Here is a 14,563-nt window from a genome sequence, read left to right on the forward strand (position 1 = left end):
CTCCGCCGCAGCTCCTTACTCCAGTGCGCGCCCCACCTTCCTCCCTACTCGCGCCCGTGCGTGGTGGCCGTTGTGCTCGCGCCTGTGCACCTCATGTTGCTCTAGTGCGCGCGCACCTCCCTGCTCGCGCCTGTGTGTGGCAGCCGCCAGCGGTGCTCGCGCGCGTGCACATGTGCGGCACAAGCTGATCGGGAGGGAGGTTCAAGGGTGAGGTAGGCGGCTGCAGGCCCTCGCCGGCCGGGGAAAGAGAGAGGAGGGAGGAAGGAGATGGGAGGAAGGGGGCAATGTGGAGCTGATTTTTTTCTTTTTGATTCGGGGTGTCTGTGTAAAATCTATTGACTAGTTTGTTAATTTAGAATAAAATTCATCTGGCGCAAAATGTTACGGCACGTAGGTAAAAAGGGGCCCATCTGTCATAATCTCACTTAACAGAGCCAGATCTGCAAATCAGTGGTTTTTGCAAAATGATTAAACAAGGCGTGATGTTTTCTGCAAAAGAATTATAACGTAGTATTTTCTACAAACCTAGCATTTAAAGTGGTAGTTTTCTATAATTTACTCGGAGGTGTTGCAACCTCTGCACCACCTTCTCGTCTGATCGGGCACGGTTCAAGGAGTTGTACTTGTTCTTCAGGAAGGAGATGAAATGGTTCACAAGTTCACCTGCAACTGCAGATATGGCAGTCGTAGGCTACTGGTTGGTCTCTGGACAAATTTAACTTGGCTGGCTCTGCCAGGTCTTGTAGAGATTCTTGGCAAAATAGAAAAGTCTCCGTGGATGACTGACTGTAACTACAGATGGGGGATACATGGATGCTTGTCTAAATGTCCAAACATGTGACCAGGAAAACATTTTCTTAACCAGTATTTCTAATATTCACACTAGGTTCAAATTGATTATTGTCAAAGAGCGAAATGTATATTTTATTTCTTCGCATTTGTTTTCCATTGGATTCCTTTTACATTTTACATACGAGGCAACGTGATCCCTCATGTGCAGCCTGCTATTGCAACGTTTCACCATGGAAATTGTTCGGGTTTTCCTAGATGAACTTCAGTGGAGAAGCAGCGCTACAGCTTGTTGACACTGAAATGGTACGCGCCCTTTTATCTCTGTCAATGATGAGAATCACAACACTATACATTGGTTTCAGAGCACATGTAATTAGTTTGTCGGAATACTATCAGTCTCTCTGTGCCTTATTTGTGTTAGTTCAGTTTTAATTGAGAATTGCTATACCCTGTGCATTCTTTAGAGTTCAGGCTTGATGCGTGTCCCTCGCTGAGCTCCCCTATGGGATCAACGATTCATTTGAGCATCTCAGCCACCGAGCATGAGGGTCGTCGAAAAATGATGAGGGTAGGCCTATCGCTCTCCATATCCGCCTACGCCAGAGCAGGTAGCTCTGTTAGAATGTATATATATACGTAGCCTCTGTATATTTGTATTGTAACATTGTATTGTATTCCTTGAATACCTTTATATAATGAGATAGCCACACCCCGGGTTAGGGGTGTCGAGCAGTTTTCAAATCATATGTCTTACATGGTATCAAATTAGGTTATGACGTCTTCCGCTGCCGCCGCCACCGCCGCCGTCGCGCCGACCTCGGTTCCTCCCGCCGCCGCCGCGGCGCCGGCCCTCGCCACTGCCTCACAGCCCCTCGCGATGGCCTACGGTGCCTTGTCGTCGCCTCGCTCCCCGATCGGATTGGGAGACTGCGGCGCCACCCCGACTGGTGCTCCCTCTGGTGCTACTCCTTCGGCGGGCAGCTTCCCATGATCCATGGTGGGCCGCCGCTGCCGTTGTCTTGGCCGGCGCCGCCCCAACCCTATGGCGCGCCGCCCCTACAGCAGCCCTATGGCGCCCCGCCACCTCATCACTACTACGGCGCGCCGCCGCCGCTGCCCTACTCGGCGCCCGCGCCGCCTCAACCCTACCCGGCGTCCTCCCCGCACCCGCATGGAGCTGCGGCTGCCTCGCCGCACGTGGCTTCGGCCGCGGCAAACCACGGTGCCCCCGCGGCACCCTACCACGGTGCCCCCGCGGCACCCTACGGCGCCCCCGCGACACACTATGGTGCCCCAGGGGCGGTTTCCCCCGGATCCTACCCGCCCTACTCGGTATATCCCGTAATCCTGGGGCGGCCTCGTCGATGGGCATGTATGCATCGCCGCATGCCCATGTTAATTCGGCCACGGTGCCTGCGCTGTTCTACTTCTCGCATCTGCTACCGGTGAAGCTTGCGCCGGACAACTACCTGTCCTGGCGTGCCCAGGTGTTCCCTCTTCTGCGGAGTCGCTATCTGGAGGGCTACGTTGACGGATCCATCCCGTGTCCGCCCCCTCACCACCTGGCGTTCCACACCTGGGTGGCTTAGGATCAGGCCATCCTCTCCGCCATCCAGTCCTCGCTCACCCCGAGCGTCTCGTCGCTGGTCATCTTCGCCGCTACGTCCCGGGAGGCGTGGGCGGCGCTTCACACCAGTTTTGCCTCTCAGTCCCAGGCGCGTGCTCACTCTATACACACCGAGCTGGGTGAGACGAAGCTTGGTGACCTCAGCATCACCGACTACTTCAACAAGATGCGGGGTCTTGCCGATACGTTGGCCTCAGTTGGTCAGTCGCTGCAGGATGAGGAGTTCACCACCTTCGTGCTTAATGGGCTTGATGATGATTATGACAATCTCATTGAGAATGTTCATGGCCGCGATGACCCGCTTCCACATCGTGAGCTCTATGCATGTCTGCTTGGCCGTGAGCAGCGCATTAAGGCGCGCCGGGTCTCCCCCAGTTTCGCCTCCGCCAATGCCGCAACTCGTGGCAAGCCCCAGCAGTCATCATCTTCAGGAGGCAGACCGGCGCCGCCTTCACAACCGGCCTCGCGGGGCAGTGCTCCGACCATCACGGGTGGTAACCGGCCGGTGGCGTGTTGTTCTTCTTGTGGTGCCCAACAGGCCTGCCAGTTGTGTGGCCTTGAGCGCCACATTGCCTCTTGCTGCCATCGTCGCTACAAGCAAGATTTTCTGGGCCTCGGCAACAATGGCAAAGGGAACGACAAGCAGGTCGCCACCGCCGTGACGAGTCATGATCATGGCCGTACTCCGTCTTACTCCGTTGATCCTGCATGGTACATGGACACTGGAGCTACCAACCACCTCACCGGTGAGATGGGTAAGCTCTCTACTCAGGAGCCATATCATGGTCATGATCAGGTGCACACCGCCAGTGGAGCAGGTATGCGCATCTCCCATGTTGGTCAGGCCTCTCTCCTTGCTCACAATTTTCGCACATTGCATCTATCTAATGTCCTTCGTGTTTCTTATGCTACGCGTAGTTTGTTGTCCATTCCTCAACTTACTCGTGATAATAATGTCCTTACTGAGTTTCACCCTTTTCGTTTCTTTATCAAGGATCGGGACACGAGGGCCATTCTACTTAGCGGTCGTCTTCGCCATGGACTGTATGCACTTGATGCGCCGCGCCCACCTTCCATGCCGTCCTCTCCTCAGGTGTTCAGTGGTGTTCGTGTGTCGCCTACACACTGGCATGCGTGCCTTGGTCACCCGGCGGCTCCCATAGTTCGACATGTTTTGCATCGTCATGATCTACCAGTTGTGTCCAATAAAACTGCTGAAACTATTTGTGATGCCTGTCAGCAGGGCAAGAGTCATCAACTTGCTTTTTCAGAGTCTAGTCATATTGTGAAACATCCTCTTGAGCTTGTGTTTTCTGATGTATGGGGTCATGCCCAGACATCTCTTAGCGGTCACAATTATTATGTCAGTTTGATTGATGCTTACAGCCGTTTTACTTGGTTATATCTTATTAAGCATAAGTCTGATGTGTTCGATGTCTTCATTCAGTTTCAAGCACATGTTGAGCGTCTTCTTAAGCAGAAAATCATCCATGTCCAATCCGACTGGGGGGGGGGTGAATACCACAACCTCAACTTGTTTTTTAACAAACTTGGAATTTCACACCACGTGTCATGTCCTCATACACATCAACAGAATGGTACTGCCGAGCGTAAGCATCGTCACCTTGTTGAAGCTGGCCTAACCTTGCTAGCTCATGCCTCCATCCCGTTTTGGTTCTGGAGTGATGCTTTCTCTACAGATTGTTTTCTCATAAATAGGCTTCCCTCGAGACTTCTGAAAATGCAAAACCCTCTTGAACTTCTGCTTAATGAGAATCCAGACTACACATTCTTCAAAGTGTTCGGGTGTGCATGTTGGCCTCACTTACGTCCATACAACAAGCGCAAGCTAGAGTTTCGGTCTAAGAAGTGCGTTTTTCTCGGGTATAGTTCTCTTCGCAAAGGGTACAAGTGCTTGCATGTTCCTACCAACCGCGTCTACATCTCTCGTGACGTTGTGTTTGATGAAAATGTTTTTCCTTTTCGTGCACTTCCGACTAACTTTACCACTTCTACACCACCGGTGCCTGTGTCCACACCTACGCCTGATCAATTTGTGGATGTTGCATATGCCCCTGCATTGCTTCCTAATCATGCTGCAGGTATTGGACGTGGTGCCCGGCTCGAGCTACTTGATGAACAGGTCACTGATGAGCGTCCTGATCGGGACATGCATGCGCCATGCATGACGGGCGGCACCCACCAACCCATCCCCGTCTCGCCTGTGGAGGCTTCCTTGACTGCCTCGCGGGCGCCGGGTCAGCCTGGCTCCACGCTTGCCCCGTCCGGCCTCACGCTGGCCCCGCGGGCGCTGGGCTAGCCAGCGCCAGCCTCACCTAGCTCGCTGGCCTCGTCAGCACCAGCGGCCTCGTCAGCGCCAGCTTCGCCCGGCTCGCAGGCCTCACCAGCGCCTGCCTTGCGTGGCTCGCCCGAGCCACTGGCGGGTCTCTCGCCCGGGCTGGCTGCTGCTGCCACTTGCCCGGAGGCCCCGTCACCTGCTCCGGCCGGGTCTGCCTTGGCGCCAGGGTCGCCAACCAGACCTGCTTGGTCACCGGTGAGCCCGACTCACCTGACTCGGTGCCGGCCTCGTCAACATCCTCTGCTACACCGACTTTGCCAGTAGAACCTGCTGTCACTCTTCGTCCTCGCACACGGAGCCAGTCCGGTGTCTTCTGTCCGAACGAGCGTACGGATGGGACGGTTGCGTGGCTTGATGCGTGCAAGGCTCACACTGCTGTCGATCCCACTGCAGAGCCTCATCACTTTCAGGCTGCACTGAGTATTCCTCATTGGCGTGATGCAATGGAACAAGAGTTTCAGGCCCTCCAAAAGAATGATACTTGGCATCTTGTTCCTCCAGTGTGTGGCGTCAACGTCATTGATTCCAAGTGGGTTTTCAAAGTCAAGAGACATGCTGATGGCTCCATTGAACGCTACAAGGCACGGTTAGTTGCCAAGGGCTTCAAACAGAGGTATGGTCTTGATTATGAAGACACTTTCACTCCAGTCATCAAGCCTACTACCATTCGGTTACTACTGTCTCTTGCTGTTACTGGCGGATGGTTCCTTCGTCAGCTTGATCTGCAGAACGCTTTTCTACATGGCATTCTGGAGGAGGAGGTTTATATGCGTCAGCCACCTGGTTTTGTTGATCCGACACGACCTCATCATCTCTGTCGTCTGGTTAAGGCACTGTATGGACTCAAACAGGCTCCTTGTGCATGGCATGCTCACCTTGGATCTGTTCTTCGGGCTCTTAGGTTTACTCCATCCACTGCTGATACGTCACTGTTTCTCCTCCAGCGCCCTGAGGTTACGATGTATCTCTTGGTTTATGTTGATGATATCATCCTCATCAGTTCCTCTGCTGCTGCTGCTGATCGCCTTGTGATTGCTCTCTGTGATGATTTTGCTGTCAAGGATTTGGGTGCTCTTCATTTTTTCCTTGGTCTTGAGGTTTCACGGTCCTCTGCTGGTTTGACTCTCACTCAGAAAAAGTACTTCTTGGACTTGTTGCATCGTACTGGAATGCTCAAATGCAAACATGTTAACACTCCGATGTCTGCCACTGATCGGTTGTCTGCTCTTGATGGTGACTCTCTGTTGTCTGATGATGCTACTGAGTATCGCAGTCTCGTTGGTGGTCTGCAATACCTTACTATTACCAGGCCTGATATCTCCTATGCATTCAACCGTGTCTGTCAGTTTCTGCATGCACCCAGGACGTCTCACTGGTCAGCTGTGAAACGTATTTTGCTCTATGTCAGTCTTACTGCCTCCTATGGTTTGCTTCTTCAGTTTGCACCATCGTATGAGCTCTCGACTTTCTCTAATGCAGATTGGGCTGGTAGTCCGGATGACAGGCGATCCACGAGGGGTTATACGGTATTTCTGGGTCCTAACTTGATCGCCTGAAATGCTCGCAAGCAAGCAACAGTGTCTCACAGTAGTACTGAGGCTGAGTACAAAGTTGTTGCTGATGCGACTACTGAGATCATATGGGTATAGTCTCTGTTGAGAGAGCTGCGTATTCCTCAAGCTCATCCTCCAGTCCCGTGGTGTGACAATATTGGTGCTACATATCTTTCTTCTAACCCGGTGTTTCATGCTAGGACAAAACACATTGAGGTGGATTATCACTTTGTTCGGGACGTGTTGCACAGAAGCTACTCTGTATCAAGTTCATCTCGTCAAAGGATCAACTTGCTGACATCTTCACGAAGGCTCTTCCACAACCACAGTTTGTAGGCTGTAGGCGCAATCTTATCTTGCTTTGTACTTCAGGACATAGTTAAGATTGAGAGAGGGTGTTAGACTGTATATATGTAGCCTCGTTATATCTGTATTGTAACATTGTATTGTACCCCTTGGGTACCTCTATATAATGAGGTAGCCACACCCCGGGTTAGGGGTGTCGAGCAGTTCCCAAATCATATGTCTTACAAGCTCGTCTCCATCAGAAGCACACACAACTGTACAGTAATAATACAAATGAAAACAAGAGCAGCCATCAAACATAACCTTTTGTTACGTCCACACGTACTATATAGTCAAACCAACGTAAATGCAATGAAAAAAAACTGTTTACATTGTGTCTCGTAACTGTTTATTACATTTGCACATATAGCCAAACCAACATGAAAGCAAACAAAGACCAACTAGATGCAAACTGCAATAGCAAGATAGTATTAACCATGAGATGTATAAGAAGGGTGCACGCCCCGTCCGATTGAGCTAGGAACCTTGAGAGCCAGCTATATCCATGCATGCATATATAAGAAACAGCCTGTGTCGACCGATGTAACCATCCCAAAAGTCATGCATGCGGCTCACTGAAAGATCTAGCTTTCATCTGACATAAATGCCTGCTGGTCAGAGCTACTGGTGTCGATGTGTTGATGTCCTGAGGCTGAGGGTACCGAAGTGTTCACCCGGTAGTTAAGGTCAGGCAACGACTCATCACGTTCCAGGACCTCCATTGCTTTCCGAACGGTAGGCCTCTTGGCACCATCAGGAAGAGAACACCAGAGTCCGAGGACAGCCACGCTCTTCATTTGCCTCCTGTCCAAATCGTCGCCGCCATGAAGCCTTCCATCTGTAGCCTCCATGACCTTGCCTCTAATGTACAACTCCCAGACTCGCTCCCTGGACTTCCCTGTGCATACAATGTCTAGCAGAACGATTCCAAAGCTGTAGACATCGGATTTAGGGTAGAACTTGACTTTCCCATCTTTCCTACATTCTGGATCAATATACCCTTCCGTCCCTATCGCGGTTGTCATCAAAGTCATGTTATCCTGGTTGCCGATCCTCGACAACCCGAAGTCAGCAAGCTTGGCATTGAATTTGTTGTCTAGGAGTATGTTGCCTGGTTTGATATCTCTGTGCAGAATGTAAGGTTCGCACTCGTGGTGGAGGTAAACAAGGGCCGAGCCTATGTCTTTCACAATTTGGTACCTAAAAAATAGGCAGACCAACAAATTATTGAATGAGTGGAATGTTAATAACGGTATGTTCCGTAATTTTCTCTACAATATATTCATTTGATTCGCCGCCACATCAGTTTTTTTTATAAGAAAATATAGCCAAAATGTGTATCTTCAGAAAAACATGGTTAACATTTCATAGAAATATTTCCGTCATTTGTATAAAAAAATAGGTATAAGTTTGGATGCCTGACCATGAAAGACCAAAAAGTCTAGTGTCTTTGTCCCTACATGCCTACCAGTATGGTTTGGTACTAATTTTTAGCCTCTATTAACCTGCAACCAAAACTTAGGAAGGAGACATGGACCGTCATTGCATTGGTTGCTTGGATGTTGTGCAAGCACAGAAACGATGTAGTGTTCAATGGAGCGGCAACTTCCACAAGTGATCTCCTCAAGAAGATTGATCTAGAAGTGCAAGACTGGAGGGCGGCAGGGCTGCTATGAGAGGTTGGATCGCTCCCGATTAGAGTAGACCAGTGGGCTAGTACTGAGTCATCAGCATGCCGAACATTGGCTTTCATAGAAGTGGCTAAGTTGTAAAACTGTCTGCCTTTCTAGGCATTTTCTATCTATGATCTTGATACGTCAATCTCTGATGTATCTTGAAAAAAAATTAGCTTCCACTATTCCACATTTTCTCACCCCCGCCACCACCCCCTCAACATTTATATTTGCACCCAATATACTTTTAGGATTTCCCCTAGTATTCCAACATCCAGCCAAATGTTATTGAACTTATTCTTGTCACTGCATTATCATTTATATATAACATACAAATGATACAAAAAGATGACGGTGATAAGATTGGCAAGAATTCTACGTTCATTGTTTGGTTGTTTGGTGAAAACATTGGCGAGAATTGTACTTTCATTATTTCATTGTTTGCGAACACATCTATGTGCTAAAGATCAACATTCTAGAAACACAACAGGACTGGAAATACAGGTTTTCTGAATATCTCTCTTCCGGAGAAGTAAGTTTGTTCGAGATCAAAAGAGTGCACATTATTACCTAGAAAGACAACATGTCTGGACATTAGCAACAGCCTGGAAAAGAGATATTCGGACGATTCCATCGGGCCATGCTATGCGCTACTACAGTACCATCACGTGCTACCTCCGTCTTAAAATATAAGGTGCGCTACTCTTTGTTTAACTTGAACTTCTCTAAATTTGATCAAGTTTATAGAGATAACTATTAATATCTATAATATCAAATCAATATCATTAGCTTCATCAAGAAATTATTATCATAGTTTATTTATTTGGTATAGTACTTTGCTATAAACTTGGTCAAAAATAAACTAATTTGACTTTTGAAAAAAATACACCTTATATTTCAAAACCGAGTGAGTACATATGTAACATCTTTTCTTTACGTTAATGTGTCATACTTCTCAGGATAACAGTTGCTCGCATTATTATTATTGTATGTAACTTCTATACATTTATTTGATCTTTTTTTAGGGGAAACACATTTATTTAATCTTAACCATATTATCTAAATCGACAGATTATATATTTTAAGTTTATGTGGTGTGGTTCCTCAGTCTCTTGTTTTAATAATAACTAGCACATATGCCTGTGCATTGCAACGGGAGATAAAATAGTATGCATTTAAAGTTAGAGAGAATTATATGTGCAAGCAAAATCCTGTGTGCACACGAAAAAGGAATATTTAGCTTCTTGGTTTCGCCGTGTGTGAAGGATTCAGTCAGCTATTTTTCCATTAATTGATCGAGGGCAACTAAGAGTTTTGTTACGTCATCGTATGCCAGAGAAGTCCCATGAGTTATTCAATCTCCTCTTCCTTTCAATCCTTTCAATCAGGGGATTTTATGGTCTGAAGTTTCTGAATATTCTTGAAAACATGACATTTTTTTAAATCTTGAACTGTTATTAAAAAATTATGTACACTTTCGAAAAATGCGAACAAATATGAAAGGGGACATCTTTTAAAATTTACAAATATTTTCTGAAAACATCAAATTTTTTTATAAAAATATGAACATTTGAATTTGTGACCATTTTTTTAAAACAGGAACATGTGTTGAAAATTCATAAGATTTTTAGAAAATCTGTATCTTTTATACACTAACAATATTTTAAATTTTTAACATTTTACTAAAACATAAATGTTTTTCAAATTTGGAGCATCTTTTGAAATTCCTTTTTTTCTTTTTAGAAATCTTGAACAATTTTTAAAAACAATATTTAGAAAAAATGGCAATTTTTGCAAGTTCCGAATATTTTTCTAAATAGCAACATAATTTTTGAATTCTGAACATTTTTTGAGAATTTCTACTTCACAAAATAAATTCTAAAACAAAAATAAACTTGGATGGGAAAAAAGAGATAGGGAAAGGAGAGTAAATACAGAAGTAAAATAAAGAAAAAAAAGAAAAATGGGCCAGCTCATTATTGGTTGTTCTATGTGAAACTCTGACTATTTGTCGCCCTGTGAGGAAAATAGAAATTTCCCACCTACGTGGGCAGAAAAATAAATGGGCTGGCTTCGCTGAGCCATAGCGCGCGGCCCATGTATGAAAATTCTTTTTCTAGTAGACAAGCGCATAATAATTTAGTTCCACCTTGAGTAGAATAAAATAATTTTGGACCATGAACGGATGAATTTTTTTTCGAAACGCACTTTGCTTTATTAGTATAAAAAAAAGTAAGTATAGAAAAGATCCTTGCGAAAATATATAATACCAAGACAAAAAAATGCATGATAGATGGTACCTTGTTGGCCATGCTATTACTTGCTCACTCTCGCTTAGGTGGTAGTACAGATTACCGTTCGGCACGAGTTCATAGACCAGGAAGAGCTCGGCATCCTTCTTCTCCCTGCAGCACCAACACATGAAATCAAGCAAGTTCCGATTGTTTTCCCTGCAGCACCAACCTTTCAGTTTCACGAGATTCTTGTGCTTGGCTTCACTAATGGTGTTCATCTCGGCCAAGAAGTCTCCTCCCTTTGTCCCATTCTTGATCTTCTTTACAGCCACCTCGATGTCATCTGTGGATTCCTTCGAGCTCGAGTTTGAAGACGCACAAGATTCCGTGGAGGACGGACCATCGGATTCTCTCGAGGGCGCACCTGATGATGGTACCTTGAAGAAGGTGCCCCTGTAGACTACTCCAAAGGCACCTTGCCCAATAACCCGCTCCTCAGAGAAGTCATCCGTTGCAGCAGCCAGAACACGGTACTCGAGCTGTCTGGCTCCTCCACTTGGAGCCAGAAAGTTTTGACTTGTGCTCCTTGTCCACTTGAAATACGAGATGATGCACCACAACACAAGCAACGCCATAGCTCCTCCAATCAACCATCCAACAACCGCTGCCTTCTTGTCATGATCTGCATGCATGCACCAAAATGACACTGGTGATTATAAAACTAATTAATTCATCGTGTCCATGCCATTATCTCAAGAAATAAAGGTACTCATCCATATTACATGTCGCTCAAACAGATGTACCTAGATGTATTTTAATGCTATATACATCGGTTCGAGCGATAAATAATATTGATTGGAGGGAGTATTATGGTTGATAAATCAGAAAGGAGGGAGTAACACCTTTCCGGGGCGGAGCAAGCGTGGAGTTGAATGACCACGAGAGTAACTGATGCAGCTCCATGCCCGAGCCGGTGGCTGCAGAAAACCCTACGGCAACTTGATCCGGGAGCAAGGTGGTGACCGGATGGGGTAACTGCGTGCTAACCTGAACGGGACGATAGTTATCATTGTCATCAAACCGCAGGTCGGCGATCAGCATCCGGCTAGTGTTGTCAAAGGTGACGGTGGCGGTCATGGAACCGTTGAGGCTGAAGTTGGGCAATCTTGTTGTGTTCACCGAATCCATGACAGAGTTGATGTCGATGCCGATGTGGTCGAAGGTGGTGCTGGGGTCGTAGGAGTTGTTGTAGGTGTCGAACTCCACAGCGATGAACTGGTCTTTGCCGAAGGTGGTCCTCTTGCCGTCGACTTGGGACATGAGGCCGAGGTTGCCCCCACCAGAGGTCGCCGGCATGGTTGATGGGTAATAGGCGAGGAAGAAAGCCATGCCATCACCCTTGTAGTTCATGGTATTGTTGTCCAACATGATGACGAAGGTGAAGCGCGTTTGGAAGCTGGCTACCTCGCCGGTGAGGTTGTCGTAGAACGGCACTCGGTGCGCGTACGACACCCGTCCCACGCAATCTTTCGAGTCCTTCCCGAACGAGTTGCAGGTGAGGTCGACCAGGTTGCCGTGCACAGTTGCGTTGCCCTCGAACTTGAGGTCATCTTGGCGGTAGCTGGATGTGTTGGTGAAGTCGAAGCTGAACGAGAATGGCGGCGGAGCAACTGCGGCAGCAAGAGGACAGTGTAAGCAAGCGAGGAGGAGGAGGAGGAGCTGCGCGGTGCCCATAGCCATTTTACTAGCAAGAGGAAAAGAGAATGAAGATAAATAATACTTCTAGCTCGACGCTACGCCAACTGACTCCATGTTCGGCCGATCAAGTGGGTCGCATCGCTCTTGCTAAGTCAAAGTCTTCGCTTCAAAAAGTTCGATCGAAAAAAAATGAGAAGGTCATCGCTTATGGGGGTCGTCGCCTCACACCCGGTCAGCTGGTCTGGTGCCCTCTCGCTGTCTCTCTCCCTCCGTAGTACTGATCTAAGGGCATTTCTAACCGATTTATCGGGTTGACTAATTTTTTAGTGGAGTATTTCTACGATCACTAAGTTTTGGCCGGACCTAGCTAATCTGTCCTTTAAATATAATTTTGTATACAACAACAACAACAACAAAGCCTTTATTCCCAAACAAGTTGGTGTAGGCTAGAGGTGAAACCCATAAGATCTCGCAACCAACTCACGGCTCTGGCACATAGATAACAAGCTTCCACGCACCCCTGTCCACGCACCTCTAAACTTTGTATACTAGTATAAATTGCAAGTACATATTAGCACACATGTAGAAACAAAACATGAATTTGAATGTTCAACAAAATCACGAATATAGTTTACAAACTGAATTATTCAAATTCAAACACGCCGGATGGTTGAAATGTAGCAAATAGCATGTGATAGAATAGCTAGGGCTCGCTAAGACATTGCCAGTGATGCTCAACAAGATCTTGTTGGAGTTGAGCACGAACTTGACGGTTCTTGATCTTGCAATGCTCCTCAAGGAATGCCAAGATCATGTTCGTATCATGCTCTGGCTCAACCAGAGTCCTGTTTGTGACGTGCCGAAAGTTCTCAGGCATATCCCTCTCATCTTCAATGATTATTTTATGCAATATGATGCAACAAGTCATGATCCTTCATAGGACCTTGGAGTTGCAGTACTCGGCAAGACCAGGAACAATTGTAAAGCGCTTCTGAAGCATACCGAAGGCTCTCTCAACATCTTTCCTAGCAGCTTCTTGACATTGGGCAAAGTGAATGTTTTTGTGACCTTTTGTACTCGGTATTATTTTGACCAGGTGGCCCATGGTGGATAGATTCCATCCGCCAGGTAGTAACCCATCATGTAGATGTGCCCGTTGACCGAGTAGTTGCAAGCAGGAGCATCGCCTATAATAAGCCTAGAAAACAGCGGTGTCTCGCCGACACATTTAAGTCAATGTGAGAGCCAAGCAAACCAAAGAATAAATGCCATATCCAAAGATCCTTCGATGCAACTACCTCAAGAATGATCGTTGGATCATTGTAGTGGCCTTTGTACTGACCCTTGTACTCTGGAGGACAATTCTTCCATGTCCACTGCATACAGTCAATTGATCAAAGCATTCCTTGCCATCCTCTTGCTTCACTCTCAGTCATCAGCCTCGGGTGTCTTCCTCGGTTGCTCCTCTCAAGTACTCCAGGCCAAAGACAGTGATCACTGCTTTAGTGAACCTTCAAACAACCTCCAAGATTGTGTCTTCACCAATTCGAACATAGTCATCGATTGTATCAACCGAACACACATATGCCAAGACTCGCACAGCCGCAATGCGCTTCATCAGAGGGCTTGCACTTATCTCTCCACATGCATTTCTCCAGAGCTTGAACCAGTCATCATATCTCTCAACGGCTTTTGCAGTAGTCAGAAAAAGACTTGTGTGCATCCAAAAGCGCCGGCGAAAGTACTTCTCCGGATGGTTGGCTTTGTGTCAAAAGTAGTCTCTCATGATCTTGGCATGACCCTCCGCTCTATCAAGGTTGATGTGTATGCAGCCACACTGTGATCCTCTCCTCGGCCGCCGAACATCATCATTGAAAATCATGCCTAAAACGGTCTCAAAGTCATCGTCTTCTTCTTCCTCTTCGGATGACGACGAGTCCTCCAAGGCCATCTCCCTCAACCTTTTCATCTACATTTCAAACGGCCAGGTTCAACCCAAACGGCTCTGTTCATGAAGAAATGACCAAAAAAATCACCTAGGCAATTCGTCAAACACTTGCGGTGCAGTGGTGGTGTGCCGGTCGGCCGGTGTCATTCAGAGAAAACAGGCCGGCGGCGATGAGAGAAAATGACCTGCAGCAGTGTGCAAGCAAGGTGAGATGCGGCGCCCGACGAAGAAGCAACGAAGCAATCCAGCAAATCAACAATAGCGACAGCGGCGGCTTATCACCTTGATTCCAGAGACGGTGACAGTAGCCGAACAGGCTCGACGTCGGGCAGAA

The 14,563-nt window shown here is 47.2% G+C and overlaps 1 protein-coding gene across 1 annotated transcript; it reads right to left on the reverse strand.

Annotated features, from left to right (window-relative positions):
- Positions 1 to 7,033: 7,033 nt before the first annotated feature.
- On the reverse strand, positions 7,034 to 12,317 carry LOC119360179 (L-type lectin-domain containing receptor kinase IX.2-like). The gene is made up of 3 exons (XM_037625933.1): positions 11,486 to 12,317; positions 10,650 to 11,265; positions 7,034 to 7,876 (listed from the first exon to the last, which is right to left on the reverse strand). Exons 1-3 carry the CDS (start codon positions 12,315 to 12,317, stop codon positions 7,261 to 7,263), a joined length of 2,064 nt encoding a protein of 687 aa, XP_037481830.1. The 3' UTR covers positions 7,034 to 7,260.
- Positions 12,318 to 14,563: the final 2,246 nt, after the last annotated feature.

This window comes from Triticum dicoccoides, chromosome 2B, assembly GCF_002162155.2.
Source record: "Triticum dicoccoides isolate Atlit2015 ecotype Zavitan chromosome 2B, WEW_v2.0, whole genome shotgun sequence".
Lineage (NCBI taxonomy): Eukaryota > Viridiplantae > Streptophyta > Magnoliopsida > Poales > Poaceae > Triticum > Triticum dicoccoides.